At 34.3% G+C, this 25992-nt stretch overlaps 2 protein-coding genes across 5 annotated transcripts in view; one reads left to right on the forward strand and one right to left on the reverse strand.

Moving 5' to 3' along the window:
- Positions 1-5649, reverse strand: part of MRPL13 (mitochondrial ribosomal protein L13) — a 39375-nt gene extending 33726 nt beyond the window's left edge. The window contains exons 1-2 of the mRNA XM_006211422.4: positions 5493-5649; positions 2342-2465 (exon numbers count right to left, since the gene is read on the reverse strand). Of these exons, the coding sequence (XP_006211484.1) occupies positions 2342-2465; positions 5493-5519 (151 nt within the window). The 5' untranslated portion in view covers positions 5520-5649. The remainder of the gene's footprint in view (positions 1-2341; positions 2466-5492) is intronic.
- A 201-nt stretch (positions 5650-5850) lies between these two features.
- Positions 5851-25992, forward strand: part of MTBP (MDM2 binding protein) — a 58061-nt gene continuing 37919 nt past the window's right edge. For all 4 annotated transcript variants that reach the window (XR_012064193.1, XM_006211421.4, XM_072949663.1 and 1 more), the window contains exons 1-10: positions 5851-6011; positions 6825-6905; positions 12129-12202; positions 12297-12448; positions 14088-14146; positions 15675-15819; positions 16831-16948; positions 18825-18959; positions 20760-20854; positions 21681-21753. Coding sequence is in view for 3 of the 4 variants with exons in the window: in XM_006211421.4 (XP_006211483.1) it covers positions 5894-6011; positions 6825-6905; positions 12129-12202; positions 12297-12448; positions 14088-14146; positions 15675-15819; positions 16831-16948; positions 18825-18959; positions 20760-20854; positions 21681-21753 (1050 nt within the window). In the remaining variant the exon portion in view is untranslated. The remainder of the gene's footprint in view (positions 6012-6824; positions 6906-12128; positions 12203-12296; positions 12449-14087; positions 14147-15674; positions 15820-16830; positions 16949-18824; positions 18960-20759; positions 20855-21680; positions 21754-25992) is intronic.

The following is a 25992-nucleotide window of genomic DNA, read 5'->3' on the forward strand; positions in this document are numbered from 1 at the left end:
AACAGTTTTTAGAAACAGGAATTTTGAGTTTGTTTACAAAAATTCACCACCTTTGATTTCAGGCCTTATTTGACTTCTTTTTTTTACAATATTAGGCACTAAATTAAATGGCCAAATAAAATTCAAACTAATTCAATCAAAGTGAAAACTCAAAAGTTTTATGTCAGGGACTCTAAGGCCTCATTATGGGCTACATTATATCAGTCCTGCAACTTCAGTGTTCTGATCCATCTTCTGCTCTGAGCCAGAACTAACTCCAATTTGTCTTCAAAATGCCTGGGAGGAGGGGAAGTAATATTTTATGGAAAATGTGGTCTGGGTCAAGATGGAACTGATGTGGAATTGGAAAGAGAATTCCCTCCTTCTACAAAATTTGGGAGAAGATGAAATCAGTAGTAGCTACATAATTTCTTCTTAAAGTGCAACACTTATCTGTCCACTGAATTAAAGTTCTGCTTGCTTACAAGCAAGTTATTATTGCAAAAGTATTCCTTAAGTACCGATGAATAAACATTCTGCTAGAACACCGGAAGAGCTTCTGTGCTGCCTGTCAGGCCATCCTCTTCTGGTAAATGGAGAACAGTTTTTCTACGAAATTAGAAATTTACCTTTTAAAGACTGAATTGAATTTTTGTTTCACTTACATCAGCAGAATCTTGGACTTTTCATGTCTACAAGATGTCACTAAAATCAAAACTTAAACACAAGCAATTTTCAATTTACAAATATGTTGTTTTAAGTTTTTTCTAACATTTATTGGTTTAATCAGCATTTACTGTGTGTTTCATGTGCTCACAATCACTGTAAACATTTTTATCTGAAAAGTGACATACAATTTCCCAGAAAAATAATATGACAAATGATGGCCAAATGGCCATATATACAGGAATTGCTATAACAGTTAACATTTAGGTGTGATAATGGTATTTTGGTTACACAGGAGAATATGTTTATTCTTAGGAGACATATGCTGAAGTATTTAGGGGGAGATATAATGATATCTGTAATTTATTTTCAAGTGACTAAAAAATGTGGTAAAAAATTAACAGCTGTGTAATCCAGGTGGATGATATAAAGAAATTCACTGTACTATTCTTTGAGCTTTTCTGCAAATGTAAAAATTTTCATGATAAAAGTTAGAAAAAAGTAAAGGACAAACAATCCAGCGGAGAAATGGGAAAAAGAAATGCACAGACATTTCACAGAAAGGGAAAGGATAACAGGCCACTAACAAACTGAAAAGATACTCAGCTCCATGTGCAATCAGGAAAATGCAAATTAAAACCACGAAGAGAGCACTTCACATCTACCAGGATAGTCAAAATTAAAAAGAATGAAATTATCAATGTTACTGAGATGAGAGATAACGAACACTCGGGTCTGCTGCTGGCAGGAAAGGACATCTGCATAAGGGTAAACTAGGTTCCTGTGTGCCTTTGAACTCAGAAATTCTTGCCTTATGGACAGAACTCAGAGAAACTCTTCCACACGTGCACTGGGAAAAACGTACAAGAATACTGATAGCAATGTTTGTAAGGGCAAAAAAGAGGAAAATAACTCAAATGCTAAGTGTACGAGTATTCATTTCATCATCATCATTAACTTTCTTTAAAATATTATCTATATTTACATGTAGATAGATGAATACATCTCTATGTATGTATGTATCTCTGTATATTTCATGTTTCAAAATAAAGGGAAAACTATGATCAACTGCAAAACATACTGTTGACAGGTCAAACAAGATAAAGAGTAAGAACTGACGCTTGGATTGTGTAGGGGGACTTCACTTGGAAAGCGAAGTCAATCAAAACTACCCACAATAAGCAGAAACCTTTTAGTATGAAAACAACTGTTTTGTTTTGCTTTGGGGAAAGAATATAGAAAAGCAAATCTACTCATTCAAAACAGTGAAAAGTAAAATTTCCATGCCTAGCTAGCTCTATAGATCTTTCTGGGGGAAAGCTTTTAGAAGAGAGGGCAAGATTATTTACTCATTTTCAAAACCTCTCTATTCAAATGCACGTTACCACAAGAAGAGACATGTATAAGAGTGGACATTTAGTTTATAGTCCGAATCAGGATATTTCTGAGATTGAAAGAGGGGCAACTGATCATTTTGCATAAAATGGGGTTGTCTCAGGCAAACTCATCTGTGTGGTTTTCCCATTAAGAAGCTAAATTCATTTTAGTGCCCTAATTTAGGTTTTTAGCAAGAATAGAATATGGGATCCTCAGGGGGGAAAAAAAGGTCCTTAAAGCAGCCCAGTCAAACTTCTTCAAAATTCTATCCTGACATGAAGGCTGTAGTTACTAGTGACAGGTCTAAAATGATACTCACTCAGTTGATGGTACACAGGTTTATGCAATCCTTGAAGTCTGACTGATGCCAGGGCAGCCAGTTTGCCGGGGGGCTGCATTTTCCCATCTAAGAGATACCAAACTCGAGCAAAAGTGGCCCATTGCTAGAAAAGACAGCAGAGGAAACAGAGAAAATTCGAATTAAAATGGAAACAATTGAATCTACTGTTATATATCATCACATGTAACCTACAGTTAGTAAATAATCATTCTGAAAAAATCCTTTCACTAAATAATTTTTTGTTTTGTTTTCATTTCTATCTCTTGAAGAGGGGGTGATTTTTCTCATTATTCTGCAAAGATTAACACAGCAATTTTTCCTGCCTGCTTTTCTATTAGAAATATGGATCATGCTTTATTAAAAACATTCCAAAGATAGTATTTCCCTTTACATTATGACTGGTATTTCTAATACCATGTAGAATAGAATCTGGAGGGGTAATGAGGCGCTCTTATGAAAGTAGAAGTTTATGAAGTTTATGAAGGTCCTCAAAATATTTTGAGATTAGAAAATACATTACACTGAAAGATGAGTGGTCAATTAGGAAGTGAAACTATGCAGGAGTTTAATTCCAAGGGAGAGTTAAATAGCAGAATGTAGCTGGAAAAGTATAGATGATGTTGAATAAACTTAAGTTAAAAAAAAAAACTGCCTTAGACAGATATCTTAGGCTGCCTCAGGAACAGACCACTGTCTTTGCGGGGTCCATCATTGCCTTCAAACTCTAAGAAAGTTATAGGCAATAAAGATCTTGATCAGATGGTTTTTCTATGCATATACAAAAGCAGCCAAAAAGTGCTGGAACAAAATACAACTAGGCTGGCTTGTTTTATTTTAAATTTAATCATCACAAACCTCAAATTGCCTACAAAACTGTTTACCAATCTGCTGTGTTTCCCTGTTTTCCTTTTTCTGGTCTCTACCCCACTTCCCTTGCACATTTTTTTGTCAGATTTATCTCTAATATATTTTGATGCCACTGTAAATACTGTATTTTCAGTTTAAATTTCTGATTGTTGCTAGTATATGGAATACACTTCATTTTTGTATTTTGGTCTTGTATCCTGCAACCTTGCTAAAATCATTTATCAGTTCTAGTAGCTTTCTGTAAATTCCATTTTCTAAATAGATGACACGTCCTTTGCAAATAAAGAAGCTGTTAGCCCACATGCTTTCCATACCTCTCTCAGCTTATGAACTTAAAAAAAAAATTCAAAGAGCAGTTAACTGTATAGGACAATCTTGTTTCTTCAATAACTTGCAAGGAAAAAAGACAGAAATAGGAACCTATTTATTAAGAGCAACTTACTGCATTTTGGATCCTAATCCAGAGGAACTGTAAAAGTATTATGTATTTATATAATATACATAATATATGAGAAAGTTGGAAATTTTAATAAATACTGGACATTTGATGATGTTAAGGAACAGTTAATTTTTCATTTAGATTTGATAAATGGTAATGGGAGTTTAAAAAAATCCTTATCTTGTAGAGAACATATTGAAATATTTACTGATGAAATGAGTCTGAGATTTACCTCAAATAAGGAAAAGAAAGAAATAAAGGGGTACAGATTAAAAGGTATTGGCTATGAGTTTTTTGAAACTAGGTGATATCTACTTTTATATATGATTGAAATTCTCCATAATAAAATTTAAAAAAAAGAGCAACTCCTGCCTTCCCTACTAGGAGCTGACTCACTTCTTTCCTCTCCTTTGTAGTAAAACTCTTGCAGAGTTGTCTTTTCTCCAATTTGTCTCTCATTCTCTCTTCAACCTACTCCACCCGGGCTTTTGTCTTCCCATACCCCATAACCATCACCAGCACGCTACTGCCGGCCAAAGTTACCATGACCTTCATGTTACTAAATCCATTGGTCAATTTTAAGTCTTCAATACAGTAAATCATTCTCCTTTGCAGGGTATTCTTTCTTCTCTTGATTTCCAGGATACCACCCCCTACTGTTTTTGTTGTTTTTTCCCTGTCATGCTGGTTCTCCCTTTCTCTTGCCTCTCCAATGTTAAAATGTCCCAGAACTCAGTTCTTGGTCTCCTGTCTTTTCCTTATTCACTTCCTCAAAGACTTCATACAGACCTATAACTTTAAATGCTATTTGTATGCTTATAATTCCCTAATTTACATGTCCAGCTTGGAGCTCTTTTCTGAACTTTACACTTGTATTCAGTTGCCCGCCTACCATATGCACTACAGTGTTTCTTAAACCAAAAGACTAGTTTCCCCCCAAACCATTGCATACCAATACTCTGACACTTTGATAGAAAAAAAACTTTGATAAAACAATGAAAATTCTGCCACAATGTCAAATTGTTACAGTTTTAAAATGTTTAATTTTACTTCCTGTATTTACCTCATCAGGAACAGATAACAAACAGTCCGAGGAAGGAATCGCACTTTTGGCAGGACTAGGCTAAGAGGCATCTTAGACCAACATACCCAAAACGGAACTTTTGCTCTTCTTCCTAAAACTTGTTTCAATCTCAGCCTTCCCTATCTCAGTTGATGGAACAAAATTCTGGTTGTTGAAATAAAAAAAACCTTGGAATAATCCTTGTTTCTTCTTTTACTGTCGGCCCACATTCAATCCTTCACGAAATCCTCAGGAAATCCTACTGGCTCCACCTTCAGATGGAACGTGACCACTTTTCAACATTACACTGTTGCTAAGCCTGGTTTGCACCACCATCAAGTCTAGCATGGATTATTGCAATAGCCTCCAAACAGATTCTTTCCTTCCATTCTCCATCAGTCCCCATCGCTAAACAGCCTATTCTCGACTCATCAGTGGGAGTGCTTCTATTAACACCTAAGAGAGATCACGTTACTCCTTGGTTCAAAACCCTCCAGCTGGTCCTTATTTTGCTCAGGAAATCAAACTCCTAATACTCTTCCGGAGGAGAAAAAGACATGAGAAGGGTTGACTGAAAAGGGGGTAGCAAGTAGGAGTACCAAGAAACGACAGCAAGCGGTGGTCAGAATCACGACCCTCGTTTGCCACTGAGGCATCTCCTGGCTCAACAACTAGGCCTCCCATCCGACTCAGCTTCACTAAATCCGATCTTCTTCAGCCAGCGTAATGAATCCCATCAAGCTACAAGACTCAGAACTCACCTGGGGCGCCCTGGAGAAACTCGACATGTTCCCCTAGTAGCAGGACCTTTCTTTTTCCGGATCCCAAGATCTGTTCCTCAGAATGAAGGGTCCGGCGGGAAACGCGTATAGTTAGGCAAAAAAGTTCCTAGGACAGTTAGCACTTGTCTGCTCCTCCGCTTTTCCTGCATCTCCTCCAATATTAGTATGGTAGAAATTTCTTCATGAAAGGAGGAAATGATGAGTTATTGGGAGAATAGCCCCCGAAAATAACCCGTTTGCTGGAAAAGCTGCGGAAAAAAAGATGGAGGATACAAAATTTCCAGCCGACCTAAGTAGAAGGGAACCGGAAGTAGGTCAGTAGCGCGGGCCTGTTTGGATGTGGAAACAGCGACCTGAAACAGGGGCTCAGCTGTAAGGTGATGGATCGGTACCTACTCCTTGTAATCTGGGGGGAAGAAAAAGTCCCGTCGGCGGCGGGTGAAGAGGCGGAGCATGGTCCAGGGGCTTCGCCGGTTGAGGGTACTGAAAAGCAGCCAGGTAAGCGCTGGGCTGAGAAAGAGCGGGAACGGCTTGCCGGGCGGGGAAAAAAGTTGTGATCAAGTTCTGCTAAGGAGGGACCTGAATCAAGTTGTCCCAGGAAGCTGTGACTTTATCTGGGATCAACCTGACAAGGGCTGAAAAAAATATTATCTTCGTGGAAAAATAGGGACAAATTTGTGGATGCAAGATACCACGTCCCAGAATTTCCCGACACAATAAAAATTTAACTGAATAAATTCCCTGGGAATTCCTGCTGTTTGGACATCTATGCATTCGATAGGTATTTCTGCCTTCTGTGTTCCAAATGCAGGTACTACAGGAAGGAACAGATAGAAAAGGGTCTTACTCTCCTAGAGTTTTCATCTTAACGAGAGGAGACATTTCACACATAAACTAAGTTAAAAAACAAATGATTAATTTAAAACAATTTGACCGTTTGAGATTGCACTGCTTTTTGGTGCTCCTGTCTAGAATCTGTATTGCATTTTATTTAGTTTGTTTTGATAGAGCGGTATTTTGAGAAGAAAGTGTATGTGGTTGTGCACAGGGTATTGTAACGGGATTTCCCTTCTCTGTTTATAATTATCCTTTGGGGGTAATTTTGGATTTCAGTTAACTGGCAGGCATGTAAAAACTGGGAGCTTTACCTGTTTTCTCTGCTTGCTTTAGATTTATTTTGTCAAAACTTGAACAGAATGTAATTCTTTTATGTACAAAAAACTGTCTTTGAGAGGCTCTGATGGTGAAGTTGGAATAAGTCTACATTATGTAACTCTTGAGCCTGTTGAGTTTGTTTTTTTTCTTTTTCAGACTTAAGGGCAGCAAATGTTTATCACCTCCTGAAAAGAAGCATTAGTGCTTCACTTAATCCAGAAGATAGTACTTTCCCTGGTAAGTATAACATAAACCTCTCTTTTCACTGGCACAACATATGTATTGGAGATAAATTTAATTAATGTAATCACAAGAAACACCTGTTGACTTTATACAAGTCACTGGGATAGGAGGTAACAAAGGAAATACAAAATGGAAAAGATGTTTTCCTCTTCCTGTTGCTTGGATATCATAAAGTTGTTATAAAAATTATTTTAGTTTCTCAGCTTGAGCTTTGTTCCCTTTATGAGATTTTCTTGCCCATCTTTACTTCCATATAAGGTAGAGCAATGTGGCATTTTAAGGAAGATTTATAATTTTGTCCTGAGTACAAATACATTATTAATGCTCTTATGCCCATTTCCTTAACTATTTTTACCCCATCTTTACCTCTTACTGCTGTTCTTAAAAGCACTTCATAATTGTTAAACACAGGAATCTTTTCTCCATTCTTATCTGCTTTAACTTTTTCAAAGTATTTGTCTTCTTTGACCACCCATTACTTTGTAAAATCTTTTCTCCTTTGGTTTTTATTGGCGTTATATAAATCCACTTACTAACTTCTTTGATAGTTATCCTCCCTGTTACTTCCTTTTCTTGGCCACGGTCTGGGAGTGTCTTTCAAAAAGGCTCAGAAAAAGGAGATATCAGAATAGGTCTGAAAGCTGAACGAAGTTTCTGGAGATGCCAGGGAGAGCACACTTGTTTTGATAACTTACAGTTCTCATGACCATGCAGTTTGTTCCTTTCTCTTTTTTTCTTCATCAGAGAACCTCCTGTCTCTTGGGTTTCAACTGTCATTTTTGGGAAATGACTTCTAATACGTATGTGCTAGCCTGGCCTGTTTGCCAAGTCCTAGTAGTACTCATTAATTTCTCAAGTTGATATAATTTAAGTCAGTACTATTATTGCAACAAAGGTTTTCTTTCATTTGTGCCCCAAATTTATATGTAAAAGAGCTGTTGCAAGCATTCTAGGGGCTGTCATGAAAACTTTCACTTTCTGTTTGGGTGGATAGAAGTTTCTTGCAAGCAGTCCTTGTTTGCATGGGAGTGTGGGACTGTATAAATGACTGTGCACGCTGAAGCCATACAAAGCAATCCTAATACAGTGATCAGTGGGAGAATTTACAGTTTTTCCATGACCTTTAACATTTTTTTGGTCAAAACATTAAAAACTTTAAACTGTTGGTTGTAAATGTATAGGAAATGAAAAAAGTAACACTAGTGTTTATTATATATGCTGTAATTTAAAACATTAGAAACATTGAGAATTGAAGTGTTTCTTTGTACAGGCCTTATCAAGAGTAGTTTGAGCAGTGCTTGCTACCTTCTTCTCAACATCAGATAACTTATGATACAGAGTGAGTGGTTTTTCTATGTTTTGGCAAACTGTCATACTCTCATGTTTGTATTAGCTTCCAGTGTTTTATCCTTTGTACTTTTAATGTTGTGAATTATCTCTGAGTTTCTTTAAATGTGAAGGCTTTTGCCAGCATCTTTTTCTCTAGGACATCTTTATTCCTTTTTTCACAGTATTTTTATCACAGCAGCTATTTCTACAATCCATGTATGTTAGATTTGAATATCACTTTCAGCATTATCACTTTTTTTTTTTGGCTTTGCTTTCATCTTTTCTTTTTCTTTTTGCCAAATCTCTCTTCCTGTTATCCATTTCTATAAAATATATGGATTTATTACTGGGAGAGAAAGAGGCAACAGAATTATATTTTTTGCTATCTGTGTGTGAAGTGAATAACAGATGTGCAGTGATCAATTAGCAACAAACTATGAAATTAGTAATATGATTGGTTACTGATCATGATACACATCTTTTATTTATGATTTGTGCATTAAGAAGCTAGCAGTGAAGGTTTATTTTTTGCAATTACACTAATTAATAAACCTTGATAACTGGAATTTTAACTCTTGAGGGGACTGATGTTATTTAAACTGTAGTAACTGAAATCTGCATATTGGAACTATGCAAAGAGAGAACTATCTATATTGGCTTTCCTACTATGGTAGGATTATTGCTTTCAGTAATATGGCAAATCCGAGGTCTAGAAGTGCAGTGTGATTGTGATTGGAATAAAGCTGCAGAGATAGTCATGGCTTTGTAGAGGACTTGGTAAGTTATGTCAGGTATTTGGACTTTTTCCTAATGGTAATCAGCAGCTGTTAATGGCTTTAATGAAGGCAGAGGTGGCTACAGTGTAGTAGACAGATTAGAGAAAAGCATAGATGTGAGGGGGCTGCCGCAGAAGACCAGCTGAGACATGAGAGACAGCCAGGGTGGAGGAAAAGGGTTATATCTGAAGGAAATTATGGAAGTAGAGTCCAGCTGACTTAGTGTTACATGTGTGCGAATTAGAAGGGAAGAGTGAGAAAGGAATCAAGGGTGACATTAGATTTCTGGCTGGGGTTATAGTGTGATGGTGGCCTTTAGTGAGATAGAGAATTAGATTTTGAGCATATATGACATGTTTTAAGAATATGTAATTAGTTGCCTATAAAATTGCAAAGTGAAAATATTTTGTAAAAGTTGGACACATATGTCAAACTCCAAAGGTGAGGAGAGCTGGAGAAACAGAATCATCATTGTACAGATGCCAGTTCAAGTCATGAGAGAGGATGGAGATTGTTTTGGGTAGTGAGAGGAGCAGACAATCTTGAACTGAATCCCAGTATATAAAGGAACTGAACACCAGTTTTTAAAGGAATGAAAAGAAGCAGTGGAAAAGACAGGTTTTACAGAAAGCAAGTGTTTTCAGCAGAAAGTAGTCAAATGTGTCATCTTTGATTCCTTTCTTATGTTGAGAGGTCAGGTACCAACAGGACTGAAATCTATGTAACTTGTTAGATTTGGTGAGTGGTTTCAGTGGCATGTTGGAGATTAAAAAATCAGATTAAATTGGATTTGGAGGGGACTAGGAAAGGTAAACAGGAAATGGAGATAGTCAAATGTAGACAGTGTTTTCAGAAAGTTTAGCCTTTCTGAAGAGTAAAGAAAGAGATATAGTAGTAATTGGAATAGAGAGGTGAATTTAAAGGTGATTAAAAAATAATTTGAGAAATACTTGTGTATATTTAAATACTAATGAGAAGAAACTGACAGAGGAGGGATTGAAGATACAAGAAAGCCAGTGGCCTAGGGTCCCAGCCGAAGTCTGAGGGATAACATTCAGTTGGAAGGGCAGTACCTCTTACATGTTAGCAGGGAAGAATGAGGAAAGACTTAATGGGAATGCAGGAAGAGTAATACATTTGTTGATAGGGAGTTATTACCTAATGGCTTCTATTTTTTATGGAAATAAGAGGTAAAGTCTTCTGAGATTTTGGCAGAAGTTGATACTAGGCACTTAGCATCTTTCCTAGCTTCTGTGAGTTAAGCCTCTGTTACCACATTTCTCCCTCTCCCTTTTTTTTTTTAAGGGAATCTAGGTTATTTAGAGAGATACACATTCCATTGGAAGTATGCATACCCTCTCAGAGGGCAACGGTGGCCCCATGCCATGCTGTTGTTACTTTTTATGGGCTGTGTAATTTCATATGCTAATGAGTGGGAGGAATATTCTAACTATTTTGGAGAAGGGGCAGGGATTTCCAGGGGATTGGGCCACTGCCCACTTTTTGGCCTCTTATGGTCAGCTTCTGAACTGTCAGGCCCCTGCAGGTGTGTCGTTTAGCATGCTAATGTATTACAGTGAGCATATAATGAAGCTCAAGGTCTACTGAAAGTCTAATCTTCTGCCATCTTGGGCCTAGTTGGTTCTCATTTTTTGTTGTATCCTCAGTGACTGTGTCATTCTTTTAACCATCGTGTTAAATTCCCTCCTTGGAGATTTTATTCCCATATTCTTATGGGAAGCAGAGGGGTGATGGTCCATCTTCTGTAGCTGCTTCAGGGCTAAGTAGGGGTCTTGACCCTGCCTGTCAGGGGATAAACCTATGGATGTCTGATTTAGGGGCCCCAGGGGGCCTTGTTTTAAGTCTCTTGTTTTAAGTTGGAGGGAGGGCAGTATGGGCTGGAATCCTCACGTAGCCATCATCTTGATGTGGAACTGCTGTAACCTGGAAGATATGAATGCTTCCATAGCCTTCCTATGAATCTTCTTGAAGATGAAGCACTTTTGCAACAGCATCAGACTTCAACAATAACTGCCTATAAATGACAAAAGACTTTAAAAGTCATGGTTAAGCATCTGACTACAGTGTAATCAATAAGGAAACTTGGTTACAATAACTAGAATTATGACTCATTATAATTTTGACCCTTAAAATCCTTAATCTCTGGCAAAAACCAAGAAGAAAGTAATTGTGAACTGTTTGTCATACCTACATTTTCTGATTGGAAAACTTCGGCTTTGGTCTTCCTTCTCCTAAGGAGGCAAAAGTAGGTAAACTTAGACTCGTTAATGTTCCAATATTTTATCCTATTTGAAGTGACCCAAATAGTCAATGAGTTCTCTTCATTTAACTTAGGTTAGTTGCAGGTTACCAAAGTGTGGAAAGACTCTTTTAGATAGATACTTCCCAAAGATAACTATTCCTGTAGAGTTAACTAAAAGTTCTTATCTCATACATCTTCACATCAAATTACTTTCCTTGCTTCTTCTCCCTCTTTTGAATCAATTTCTGTACATATGTCTAAATTCTTCTGACTTGCACCCTGGGGTGACCCTTAATTTCACATCTTCCTGTAATGCTCCAGTCTCCAAGAAGAGCATCTTCTTTATCTTTAGGCTGTAGCTACTCTTTAACTCCTCTTTCTTTAGCAAGACTAAACCAAACCTTCATGGTCTTTGAAGCGGGAATCATTTTCTGTAAAATGATTTGCATGGTTTTGTATTACCCAATAGTAAATGAGTGGGTGTGGTTTTCAACATCTTTATACTAGATTTTAGTGTTTGAAATGATGATTAATATAATGATATAGTTTTGAATTGTGATGAACTAAAGCAGAGTATTCATAGCAAGTGAGTAATTGTGCTTTTTAGGCAGATTCTCCTATTTAAATTTTTTAGCAGAAATTCTAAAATATCCATATTATATATATATATATACGTATATATACACACACACATACACATATATACACACACACTCCCCCATATATATGTATATAGCTTGCAGAACTGCATAATATGTAAAAATTGTACCACTCTCTAAGTGTATATGCTATAACATCTACTTATTTGTGGTATGCCTTTCTTCTAATAAGTATGATTTTGTTTTCAAGCCTGTTCAGTGGGTGGTATGCCTGGTTCCAAGAAGTGGTTCTTTGCAGTGCAGGCAATATGTGGATTTTATCAGGTAACATAAATAAGAAAATAGTCATTAGTGAGTATCTTTGTTCATATAAATAATTCCATGAACCCATTATTTAGTGCAATCTTTTGTATTTTAGTTTTGTAGCTCTGATTGGAAAGAGATTCATTTTGGTACAGAAAAAGATGAAATTGAAGATGTTCTTCAAACAAATACTGAAGACTGTCTGAGTGCTGTTGAGTGTTTTGAGGAAGAAGATAGTAACAGCAGGGAGTCATTATCCTTGGCTGAGTATGCTTATATACTTTCTATAATACCTTTAAAATCTCTGACATTAGATAGTATTTTAGCTGTGAGAGTGAAGATTTGATATGTTAGCAGCTATAGTAAGGGGATTTTGCATAATTCAGATTTTCAACTCTTTATTTTGGAAGATAGGCAATTTCGGAATTTGGGCCTTTTTAGAAAAAACTGGAAATAAAATTCTTTAAAATGCAAAAATTGGTATCTGAAAATGTTTAGCTTCTTAAAGTTACATAATTGCAGGAATCAGAAAAAGTGATAATTAGTATGTCACTTTCATGACGAAAAATTCTGCCTGATATTATATTTTAAGAGCTTGAATAGAAACTCTGTTTAAGATTGATAGCTGCCATTCAAACCAAAGTATTTTCATTTTGCTTTTTGAGGCTAAAATATATAGTTTCTTCAATTTGTGTGTCTCTTCAGCATTTCGGGCACCTTTAAAATCCACAGAGTTTCTGAGGATTATATAGACGATTGAATTCACTTTCAGGCTTTTTGCATTGAGGTACAATATGTAAAGGGATCCTGGTGATGTGAGTTGTGATCCTTTATTTTTTTCTTTCATGAAATATCCCATCTCTGGCCCACAATTAATTCCTGTCATTTTAGTCTTCTGTAATACTTCATTACAAAAAAACTAGTTTTGTTTGTTTTAATTCAAATATTATACTTCTATAAGTTGCCACAGACTTTAAAGTTCTGTTTTCCTGTCTTCAAATCATATTTGTTTGTAGTGATTAATGAGGGGAGACATTTCAGAACCACAGATGGGGCATTAAAACAGAGGCTGGTAGAGTTGATCTCCAGTTCTATGACCTTGGACCACTCACTTCTCCGGTTCTTTATTTTCTCATCTATAAAGTGTTGAGATCCTTTTAGATGATTTCTAAGGTGCTCTCTAGCCTTAGAGCTCTTATTCCATACGTTTTCTCACCACTATTGGAAGATGGCAAGTGTAAAAGTAATTATTTCTAGTAAATGACCTAATAATTGTTTCCACAAGAGGGAGCCTGAAAACTATACTTTACTGTAAGATGCCGTAAGTTTTTTAGACAATGGTGAATTTATAATAAAGGATTTAAGTACATTTATGTTATACAAGAAACTATTATAAGAAAAAAAGTCATCATATGGATAACACTAATAGATTTTGAAGAACTGAAGGAGAAAAAATTTCCAGTCAGGGCTGTTGTATGCCAACCAGAGAAAAGCAGTATCCTTCTTTATTAAACACTTAGTAATACCTTACATTTAGGGTTCAGAAAAATGTTTGGTCTCTTAGTTATGATTTATATTATAACTAAGATATAATTTAGGGAGGTTTTCCCCCATTTTTTTTGTTATTGTTTGTTTGTTTAAGAGGTGCGGCTAAGAACTTGGACTCAGGGTTTGAATCTTAGCTTCCACACCTACAACTTATGTGAACATTAGGTGAATTAGTTACATGAGGATAAACTAGTATTTCAGTAGTGCCTCGGGGGATTGTCAGGAGGATCAAGGGAGACGGTACATCCAGCAGACTTAAAACAGTGTCTGGCATATAGATCAATTTAATTAATATTACCTATTATGATTATATGTAATGTGTATATATTTTTTTCCCTAACCTACTCTTTTATTTTAGCCTATATGAGGAATCTGCGGAAAATTTGCATCAGTTATCAGACAAACTTCCTGCTCCTGGTAATATTTTATGACTACTTTGAATAATTTGTGTCTTACCTTATGCTTTCTGTGAGTAAATGATAAATTTGGTCTTTATGTTGTGTTCTTGCTTCTATTTTTGAAATTCAAAATGAAAAATAATTTTTTCTTTGAAGTTGTTAAAAAAAAATCCACTACTTTAATAAAGTACATTATTGAGACATTACAATATTCTTAATTGTTTTGATTTACTTAGACAAAAATTAGAACTTAGAAAATTAAATGCTCATCTGTTTCCTTCTTCAGTTATTACTAAAGAATAATCTTTCCACTATGTACCATTGTTTTCTACAGTGTTCTGCAGAACACTAGTCCCATGAACAGGTCCTGAAAGAAGAAGTTCTTTAACTTAGATCATTTGGTAGCATTCTTTTATGGTGTGAAGTCACTATACATATTATCAACTAGCATGTCATGCAGTAAAAGAAGCCCTTGACTCAGCATTTTTTTTTACACCCATTTTTTTCCTGTAATGGCATATTTTATGAAACACTGCATTGTACTATTCTTAAAACTGTATTTTGTCTAAGTTAATCTTTGCATGATTCAAGTAGCTGATTCATCTAAAGCTTGGTATAATTTGGCATCCACAAAATCTTTCGAAGAGTGTTCTGAACATTTTCATTTTTGGAGGTCATTTAGTAAACAGAGATATTTGTTGTGTCTATTATAGGTCATGCATTGTACTCGGAGCTGAGTATACAGTGATGAGTAAAGCATATGTGATTATCATAAAGGACTTAACAGCTCAGTCTCATCCTTATATTCAAGATTATACTTTAGTACAGAAGATCCTATATGGAAAATAACCGAATACACTGATAAATAAATGTGTCAAATTTTTATATGAAGTTCAAAATATGCCTTGAAATGTACAGTTGCTGTTTTGGCAAATTAGAATACTCTCATTATCAAATTTTTATTTGGTTTCTGTTTCATTTTGATTTTTCTGGTCCTTCAGTAAATTTATAATTTTGTAAAATTTAAAGTTTCATGAAATTAACTTTCTTTCATAGGAACCAATGATTTTGTCAGATAATTGAGTTTTCTGAGTGTTTTATTGTTCTTTAAAAAGAGAAATAATTTATTTGAACATTACAATTTTATACTAATTCATTCTCTTTTATATAACAAGATTAAGTATAGAAATATATAATGAATTGCACAGATTTTTTTCCCCTCTGTTCAGTACAACAATAGCATTGATGATCTCAAGAGCAGTGTATAATTAACCACTGGCACATAATTGGCAAGTAATTATGATATAGTTCTTTGTTTTTCTGACATATGCTAGCTGTTTCAAGATAATGTGGTTTTAAATCAAATGATGAACATTTAAAAATTTTGAACTCAGATGTGTATTGTTTCAAAGAATTTCAGAAATTAAAGTTAAAATCCTTCTTCATCTTCTAAATAAACATAAAATTCAATTGTTCAAGGTACTATTTTGAGACATCCAGATCTAACATTTTTAAAAAATTACAGAAATGCCTTTATCTCTTTGTAGGTAGAGCAATGATAGATATAATACTGTTGCCTTCTGACAAAGATCCTCCGAAATTGAGAGACTGTTTACCTCCTGTAGGAGCCTTAAAACATTTGAAGGAATGGTATTCTGCAAAAATTACTATAGCAGGAAATCACTGTGAAACGTAAGCTGCTTTTTTCACATTTGATTATTACCTGTGTTGTCTGTTTTTAGAATTAACTGCTGCCCTATTTTTAATAGATACAGCATTTGAAGATGTTTTGAATGTGACAAGATAGCCTTATGTCATACTATGATTAGAGATTTATCTATTGAGAAGAACTTAGATTTTTCTTATTTCATACTTTATATATCTCAGAAGTTTTAAGTTTTTAGTAAATACTGTTGATGCTTTTTTATAACCGTTCTTGAGCATTGACACTCCAAACCACTGTGTACTTTTAAATAGGTTTATATTGTCCAGTGAGCACCATAATAAATACATGGTACATGAATTACACTGGATTTGTAATGTCATCATTTTTTTTTGTTTTATGTGCAATGTAGAAATATACTGTTGTGTTTCATGATATTTTAGTAAGGACAACTGTAGATTACAATTTCGATCCTTAATAAGTATTCAAATTGGATTTATTAACTTCATAATTTCTTCGTTCAACAAGCACTATGTTTATGTTAAGCACAGCAATATAGACTGGTGAGTTAAGAAAGTGAGATTTGATCTTTTTTGTTGAAATACCGAGGGATCTGGAATGCAAACAGTCATGATAGTCTGTGATAAGTGCTATTGTGGAATTCCATACAAAACTACATGGGAACAATTGAGGAGAGCACTTCTCCTTTTGAAGATAAGAATTTTATTCATTCAGTCTGTGTATACATGTGTACGTATGTGTATATCTGACACATTAAGGCCAATACATAATAGGAGGAAAATATATTCATCTGTAGTGTTAAGGGTAGCTACTCATAGTTCAAGGGGATGCTGAGGTTAAATGAATGTGTGATAGCAACTTCTTCAGAGACTGACTTAATTAATGTCCTATAATATTATTAGAAAAAGCTGCTATGTAAACTTTGCATTTTTGACTGTTTGGCTGGTAGTGAACTGTAACCACTAAATCTAAATAAAATATAAAACCCTGTATTTAATTATCAAAAATTTTATTTGTAGAAGTTGTCAGAAAATTGCAGAATACCTTTCTGCTAATGTTGTATCTTTAGAAGATCTCAAAAGTGCTATTGATTCAAAGGAGTTGTGGAGGGGGAAGATTCAGATCTGGGAAAGGAAGGTGAGTGGATTTCTGTTACCACAGTTTGCAAAGCAGGCCTTTCAACTGTATTTACAACACAGATAATTTAAATGAATTTGAATGGAAATGTACCATATAAAGATGTTCTGGGAAAAGCACTGTCTAAATAGAACTTTCTGCAATAATAGAAATATTCTGAATTTATGCTAAAATAGTAGTCCCGTGGCTTCATGTTGATACTAGAACTTTGTATGTGGCTGCTTCAAATGAGGAACTGAAGTTTTTACTGTGTTTTAGTTTAATTAATTTAAATGTAAATAGTCACTGTGATTGTTTTGCACACTGCAGTTCTAGAATGTAACATTCTTTTAAAGCATAGAATCTGACATTAGTTAAGTTCATGTTTATCCAAGCTGCTTAATTTCATTGCATGTGTAAACTACTGGAAAACATAGAACATTTTTTTTTTCTTGTCTATGATACCACCTGAAGTGACTTCTGCTTTCTACTAACCAGCTGATTTGAACAATTTGTTTTTAACCTTACTAGACCTCAGATTTCTCAACTATAAGATGAGAATATTAGATTAGTGGAACCCCTCTAATCTTAAATTTCTGTGAGGCTCCAATTCTATTTTGGGATCTCTTAGTGTGAATAAGTGTATTTAGTGGTTTTTGTAAGTTGTATTCATGTTGAAATAAATGTTCCTTGTATTTTATGTATTTCTGTCTATAGGCAAAACTAAAATAAAGTTGCTTAGTATTTGTTCACTGGGAGCATGAGTAGGACCTTGCATTCCTATTTTATTGCACTAATTTCTAGACTTTTTTTTCCCTTTTCAATTCACCCTTAATTATGATTTAATAAAATCTCTAATAAGACAACAGGAATTAATGTGGCTGGGCCCTTCTTGGTGATTTGCATACTGGTTCTTCCTTATCTTGGGCAAGTTAAATCTGCATATAAACCTTCTCTGCAAGTGGTTTGAGTGTAAATAAACCTTATAGCCTACTAGAAGAATGCAGGATATAATTAGCTGGGAGAATTGCCTTTGTAGACATTTTTTTGAAACTGCATCTCCACATACAGACCAATAATGGCAGAGTTCTGTGATTCTTTTATTCTTTTATGAATGGGAAATTAAATGTCCATATCGCCACGGACTACATTTAAAACTTGAAATCACTTTTTTTTGGTAGAGAATAGCTTTTAGCCTAAGTACATAATAGTGATTAAGGACATAGATTCTAGGGTTAGATGGTCTGCGTTCAAATCCCAGTTCTATTTCTTGCTAATTCTGTGTGACATGTTAGATAATGTTTAGCCTCTTGGTGCCAGAGTTATCTTCATCTGTAAGATGGGTGTAATAGCTGCCCCTACCTCACAGATTTTTATGAGGTTTTAATTATTTAAAGCACAAACTAACCACTGAGTAAGTGTCATCTTTCATTGTTGTTACCATTACTATTAGTGCCCCTACTATTACTGCTCCTGCAGGAATTGATCTTTTTATCAGCAACTTATGTTGAAAGAAAACTGGATGGGGCACTGTCCTAAGGATCTAGTGGTGAATGAGACAAACGAGTTCTATTTTCACAGAACTTACAGACTGCTAGGAAGCAGGTACTGAATAAACATGTGTAAAGGGGATTGTTTGGTTCTGTGGTTGCAGAGAATGGGTTTAATATGCTCTAGTGGGCTAGCAAAAGGCCAAGGAGAGCTTTTCATGAAAAATTCATGTGTAAGTTGAAATATGAATGATGTGTACACAAATGGAAGAACTGCATTTTGAGTTGAGGAATCCAAAATAAATTTACCTGTGGTTTTCCTTTCAACTTTTATGTTGCAATAACATGTGTTAATCTTTGTAACTTAATTCATGATGTCTGTGACTGTTCTCTTGGTTTCTTTTCAGTTTGGATGTGAAATTAGCTTTCCTGAATTTTGTTTAAAGGGAGTCGTGCCTAAGAATTTTAGTACATCTAATTTAAAAACTTGCTTTCTTGACAAAAAGATAATACCATCAAAGGATAAGAGTATTTTGCCAAAGGTAATCTGTGTTTAATTTTTTTTTTGCAATCATCAATTCATGAATATTTTATTCCTATAAGATATGTTTGACTCTTCAATTAACATTACTAATATATGTTCCTAAGCGTGCTCACTTGCATAATTTTTATTATAATTACGTACTTAAATTACGCTGTGTTGTCAGCATTGAATGTTGGCAAAATTACCAGTTTTAGATTATTTTCAAAGTGAAATGAACCTAACTTTAGATCAGTATAGTCATGAAACCACCTTTGGTTTGGGCTTCACTATGTAACTTTTTTAAGGTTCAATTTGGAGGGAGTATCACATAGTAGAAAGAGAACAGGCTTTGATGTTAGGTAACCTGGGTTTGAGACTGACTTTGTCACCCATGAGGTATTGTCACCTTGGGTAGATTGATTAATTCATCTGTGAAACGGAGACAGTAATAAACACTTATCTTACAAAGTTGTGAGGATTAAATGTAGTAAGAGATTAGCATCTGACATAATGCCTTGTATTTGCTTCATTTACAGTTTAAGAGGTATTAATTCTTCCGTATCTCCACAGGTAGATTCTTAAAATGCAAGTAATTATAAAATATAGTAATTAAAAAAGATTTAGTTGTTTTTTTTTCCACATTGGAAAAATAGCATAAGAAGAAGTATTTGTATTGAAGCACTTAAGAAATTCACTTTAAAATACGTATTTCAAGAATGTACAAAACGTCGCAGTCATACAGTCACCAGGGTGTCTCATGGGTAATATTTTCTGATTAAAAGGTGGTATGAAAGGTGTATTTCTGACGTTGACACATTTCCTAATAGTTGTTCAGAATTGTTTACTTTAAGTGACTTACCATGGCCATCATCTTTCATAAGAATATTAAATTCTTTTCTGAAGTATATATAATCATAAGATTGATGACCTCAACTTCTCTTTGGTAGTACAACATTCACATATGAATAATGTATCTAATTTTTGCTGCTATCGAAGAGAAATCCAGGGTTCAACCTCTTTAATAAATATAAGTCTCTGTCTCTATGATGTACACAGAAATGCATGCATGCATACATACATATGTGTGCACACTCTGTGTTGTGTATTTATGTGTGTCTACAGACTAACATACATACATGTGATTTTATATGATGAAATTACTCAACTTTATACAAGTTTAAAACTTTGTGTCATTTGAAGATGTGTTTGCTTTTCTTTGCCCTTCTCACAAAGTACTCTTGCCCTAACTGTTGAAATACCTTCTTCACTAGCTTACTCTTAGACTAACCAAAGAAATACTGAGTTTTATTTCTCTGAGTGGAACTTTCTTTGTTAATTTATCACTCTTGGCTTCACCAGTTCTCTCTCTAGTTATTTCAGTATTTCCTCCAAGGATTTTTTTTTAATTATATCTCAGCATGCCAGTCAGAGTTCATCTTGGAGTGTTTTTTCTTTCTCTTTCTCAGTTTTGCAAACCCTCTTCAACATCCTAGCCTCTTGGCTCATCTGTCTGTCCTGCTAAAGATAAGCAGGGGAAGTTGAGAACTCTTCCCTTTGCTGTTTGCCTCTTTCTGCACTTATTTTCTCCCTGTTAAAACTTTCCAGTTACTAAGAAGTATCCATGTCTGTCTCTCTGCTCTGAAAGTTAGAATTGAAATGGGAGAAATTCTTGTCTGCTATAGAGGATTAAGTCTGGCTTGCATAATAGGTAAACACCTGCTTTTTAAGACCCATTTTAAAGATGTAAATCCTGGTCACTAATTTCTTCACTTTTATTTATAGTATTTAACATATTACATAACTTTAATTTCTTTTCCAGGTTTTTCATTATTATGGCCCTGCTTTAGAATTTGTGCAGATGATAAGATTATCAGATCTACCCTCCTGCTATATGTCGGACATTGAATTTGAGTTGTATCCTTTTTATTTACATGTTCGTTATAGGTTATGTTTCCTGTGTCGGGTAGAGTGTTTCCTGGTTCCACTACATTTAAACATGGCCATCCTGTTGTAGTTTTTCTTTTTTTTTTATAACATCAGTATACTTTTCATTGCCATAATTTTAAGAGAAGTTCTACAACTTGCAAAAAAAATTCCTCCTTCAAGTACTATATTTATGCTTTTAAAATACGCAGAAGACTTCCTGGCACTGTAACTCCTTGCTTATGGGGTAGGGAGGAGGGAGAAATGTTAGGAATCTGTGCAGAAAAACAGAATCACTGATTTACTACTGAAATGTCCAGATGTTTCTCTTGCCTTTGGCAGGATGGGTATATAAGCACTATTCCACTGTATCTTTATAAATACTTAAGTAAACGTGAATGCTATCACATATACCTGCAAATATTCGACATATTTTAAACTCTCTTTTAGGAAGATACATCTAAGAAGTTTTAGGAATATACCTAAGAGCGGAACATTTTGTATGAAAAGAATTTGTTAATTGGCCAGGAATGAAACACTAGCTCATGTTCTTGAATTTTTGTTCAGAAGCTACAGTTTTCACGAATCTCTTGTTCTGATAGTTTATAGTAATGCTGTTCGTACTAGCACTCTTCCTTGGTGTATTTTCAGAATCAGAAAAAGTAATTGTCATTAAGGGGAGGAGTGAGTTCCTGCAGCCAAAATTTTTAACAGGAATTTAGACACCTTGGAGACACAATTGGAGAAGCAAGCTTATTTTAGGGGGTAGAACTACTTGAGAGTTCCATTCCATTATTTCTTTAACTCCTTAGTACAGAGGATTGACGAAAAACAATACCAAACAGAATTCCAAGTTGCTGCTGGAGCAGATTTCTTCTCTGTGTGGCAAGGTATAGAAGGCTTTTTTTTGTTTAGTTTTGTTTTTAACTTAACATTTACAAATGTGTGAGAAAAGGAAATGTATTTTTTTATCTGTTTTTGTGTGATGATTTGGTTTCTTTAACATAGCATGTAATTTGTTCCTCATTCATATTAAGATACTTTCAACTTTTCATGATAACTCCGAAGTCCTCTGCAAACATGAAGGGGTGTTTTGTTTTTAGAAGAGATTTTCAAAAATAAGCTTCATGGCTGGTAATTGCTTTAACATTTTAAAATTTTAGAACACATTAGATTATTGTTAACCTACTCCTTTCACATCTGATTTCAATTCTGTGAAAAGATATTTATATACTTCCATTATCTTTTCAATGGTAAGATGGGTAGATGGAAGTGAGAAAAATGTCTAAAGCTTCATTGAATTTTTGTTTATGAGTTTTCAGTTTTTCTTTTTTAACCCTGGTGATGTTTAGAAGATTTTTATCTATTTCAGTAGTTTTATGTATATGAAACGTATATAATGGTAAGATAAAATTGGTATATTTTAAAAATTTTACCTACAACATAGAGAACTTTAAGTGGAATTATCCGAAGTCAAGTACAATTTTTAATAGGAAAAACTGAAAGTTACTTTCTGGTTATTTGCCTAACTACGATGTTTCAATGAAAACAATTTTTAATGTACAAAATGTTCGTTGGCAATATTTATATAACACTTTCTTATTCTTTCAACAAGGACTCTATTATCAAATAGTCCTGCAGGGAGAAAAATAATTGTTATACTTGTAGTTTCCCCATGGCACTATAATCAAATCTTGGTTATAGTTCTCTTAGTAAATTGATATAGTAATGGAAATATGATTTGGGCTGTAAGATGCTTGACTATACAGTGACTTAAAATTTTGACTTCCTACCTCTTTTTTCTGTGTAATTAATAGTTTCTGAATAGTGCATCAAAGTATTTATTTGATGAAATGGCCTTTAAAATAACAGACTGAAGATGATATTAGCCTGTGTTTTCACCTCTAAAGAACACCTAATGTGCTACATTGTGAAATTTTAAAATTTATCTTTTATTATTTATCCAACATTAGCTCTACCTTGTGCACTGTATTAGATATTAAAGACCCAGTGATGCGTGGTACAGATGAAGACTGTTCTTGTAGAACTTCCATTTGGCGGGAAAAATAGAAAATAAATAAGAGCTATGAAGAAAATAAGCAGGCTAAGATAGGGTAATAGGGTGGAGGGTCTACTTTAGACAGATTAATAAGATCATGCATTTCTATGGAAATATGCACATACAAGTCTTGTGAAGTGGTATAGTTGAACGAAAAGACAGAAAAAAGAAAACAAAAAAAGCACTAAGAATAAAAAAAAAACAACAACTCTGTTCCTATTTTAACCCAAGTAGCTAAGCAGTTCACTATGTTTCCCTGTCTTGGACATGAGAATATCATTTATCATTATTCATCTCACCTATGTTATCAAATATGGGAGTGAGGGAACATGATAGAGTAGAAAGTCTTGAGTGAAATAACATATACTTTAGAAAACTTTGGTTTAAGTCCTAGCTCTGTCGCTCACTGGTTTATAACTTTCTACATTGTAAGATGGAAGTAAAAATTCCTGTTTTACCTACTTCAAAAACTTGTAATGAAAACCAAATTGGAACATATTCTCTAAACTGTAAAGTATGATATAAATAATGGCTGCTAACTAATTCGTGTTGTCTTTGAAGTTTATGTGGCTCAGATCATAGACACACATGTATGAAAAATGTCCTGAAGTGCGTAAAGCACTAGTTATCCTCTAGATATTTTGAAGGTATGACATTTTTTGGAATTAGTTTTATAGGTAATGTTTCAAGTCAAAATCAGACATATACTTTGATTAACACAGGTACAAAAGAATTCTTGATCCATCTAGCTATTGATGATAGGCAACACTAATCCTACAAGCAAGCTAAACTATTGATATCTATAAATACCATATTTTCAATTGTTTTATTTTAATTTTGTTGTATTAGATGGTCATTTTTATGGCTTCTTGGACAATGACTATAAACTATTTGATTATACTTTATCAGTCAGGGACAAATAAATGGAACTTTAAATATGTTTCTACTTTAATGCAACAAAAGGGATAATTTTTGGAAACATACATTATGTAATTTGGCTAATGTATCTCTAAATGGGAAGTGGTTCGTTTTCCTTTTACATTGGGTCATAATTAATCTTTTACATTTTTGAAAAAATTTGTTTTGAATTGTATGCTAATTCCTTGAATTCTAGTGCTTTATAACGTGGTTGTCATTTACTTATTCACTTTTTTTTTCTTTTTCGGACTGCCTGTCAGTTGCTTGCTGCAGGTATTGGAGATAATACAGTGCACAGGGTCCCTCTTTGGGAGGCTGCCATATTGCTTACATTCTAGTGATTTATGTGATCTTAAGTCAACTTTTGAACTTAAAAAAATGTTTGATTAGCCCCAGGATAAAAATTAAAGCCTTTCAGAGGAAAACTTAGAGTAGAAAAAGACAAGATAAGATTGTTAGGGAATCATGATTTCTAGTAATCATATGGCCAGGGAATATTTTGTTTTAAAAAGGAGAATTTATAAGGCTTAAAACATGATTGCCATAATGCCTGCTTGTTTGGGGTTTGCCTGTTGAAAAGATTCAGGTTTTGAAACTTGGGTTTGAAATGTTATTTGGTTTTTAAATACTGGAATAGAATGTTAACCTAAAGGATCATCCTCAAGTCTCTCAGTATATCTAATGATTAATATGTATGTGAGAGCAAGTTATCAGAATCCAGGTTTGTTGTGAACGGATTATAAACAATTGACATTAATTTATTTTGTAGGCACTTATAGTTTATGGGATTTAGAAATGCTTATTTTCATATTTGTAGCAAATGTTTAATCAAAAATAGGCTGTCTCAGGAAGGTGGTCACTTCTTTGGCTGATGGGTCAGGGCACATTTATATCAGGCTATGAATTATGCATAGAACTTCATTTAGCATCTCCACATTGTTAGCTGTAACTAATTATAACAGTTATATAATTGTTAAGCTGTAAGTGGGCCCCAATCTGCTATACTCACATTACGGCTTTGTCTACCCTTTGGGCCAGACAGTTTTGTCATGCATTTTTCGACTAAGAAGTCTTATTTATGCAAGAAGGAAGAACTTAGAAAATTAAACATTTATCTTTTATAGTTAATGATTATTTTCCATTGCTAAATATTTTTTAATGTCTAATGCTTGACTGTGTGACGTACATTTGACTTAAAATAAAAAAGTTTATGGCTATAATAATAAAGAAAAATAAGCATATTTAATTTTACACTCCTTAATTTAGTCCTAATAGACTTATTTTTATATCTGTTAGTTAGGAATACATAGGTAACAATAATAAATAACAATTAAAAGTATTCATTAATTTTGTCATGTATCTCATGTAACCCTCTGTCTACATAGGACAATTAGTGATTTTTGCGTTAGATTTGAGATCTATAGTAAATGCCCTGCCTAAATCTCCCCATAGTTAAAAATATATTTATATTTATTGGGATGTGCTGATTTTATAACTTACATTTCTAAAATAACAGGCAAAACACAGCTTTCAGAGTTGCAGTTTGTTTTATTCAGTGCTTAGTGAAACTGAGAATTTACCTGAATATATTCAGTGGTTTTTAGGGAACAAATATTTAATAAACATCTGTGTGCTCAGCCCTGGGAATACAAAGATGAACAAGTTGAGTTTGCTCATAAATCAGTTAGAAGCTGCTGTTTGTTTTCTGGCGTATGATTCATGGTTTCTCTGAATTTTATACGTAGTAGCATTAAATCTCTGATATCTAGGAGCAGAAGTTTTGAAATTGCTTTAGATTCTAATTTTGAAGCCAGAATAATCATCCATCCAGCCAAAAGGTTGTAAAATTCTGGCTAAATATGACAAAATCTTTGAGGATAGAATTCATGGCCTTCATTGATTTGCTTGTATACAAAAAAATTGCACTCACAACCTCAACTCAAGTCAAATATTGTGAATAAGTTTTTCAGGGATAACACAACTCAGTGGAAGGAAAAGGGGGGTATCTGTAGCTTTGAATACCTTTCTCTGTTTTGGGCTTTTTGCTTTCTTTTAGTAGAGGTCGGGCAGCTTTTTTTTTTTTTTTTTTTTTTTAGTTTTTATAGTGGAATTCTTGAGAGAGGGCGTTACTAAATCATGTTGTGTAGGTGAA

This window comes from Vicugna pacos, chromosome 25 (genome assembly GCF_048564905.1).
Source record: "Vicugna pacos chromosome 25, VicPac4, whole genome shotgun sequence".
Lineage (NCBI taxonomy): Eukaryota > Metazoa > Chordata > Mammalia > Artiodactyla > Camelidae > Vicugna > Vicugna pacos.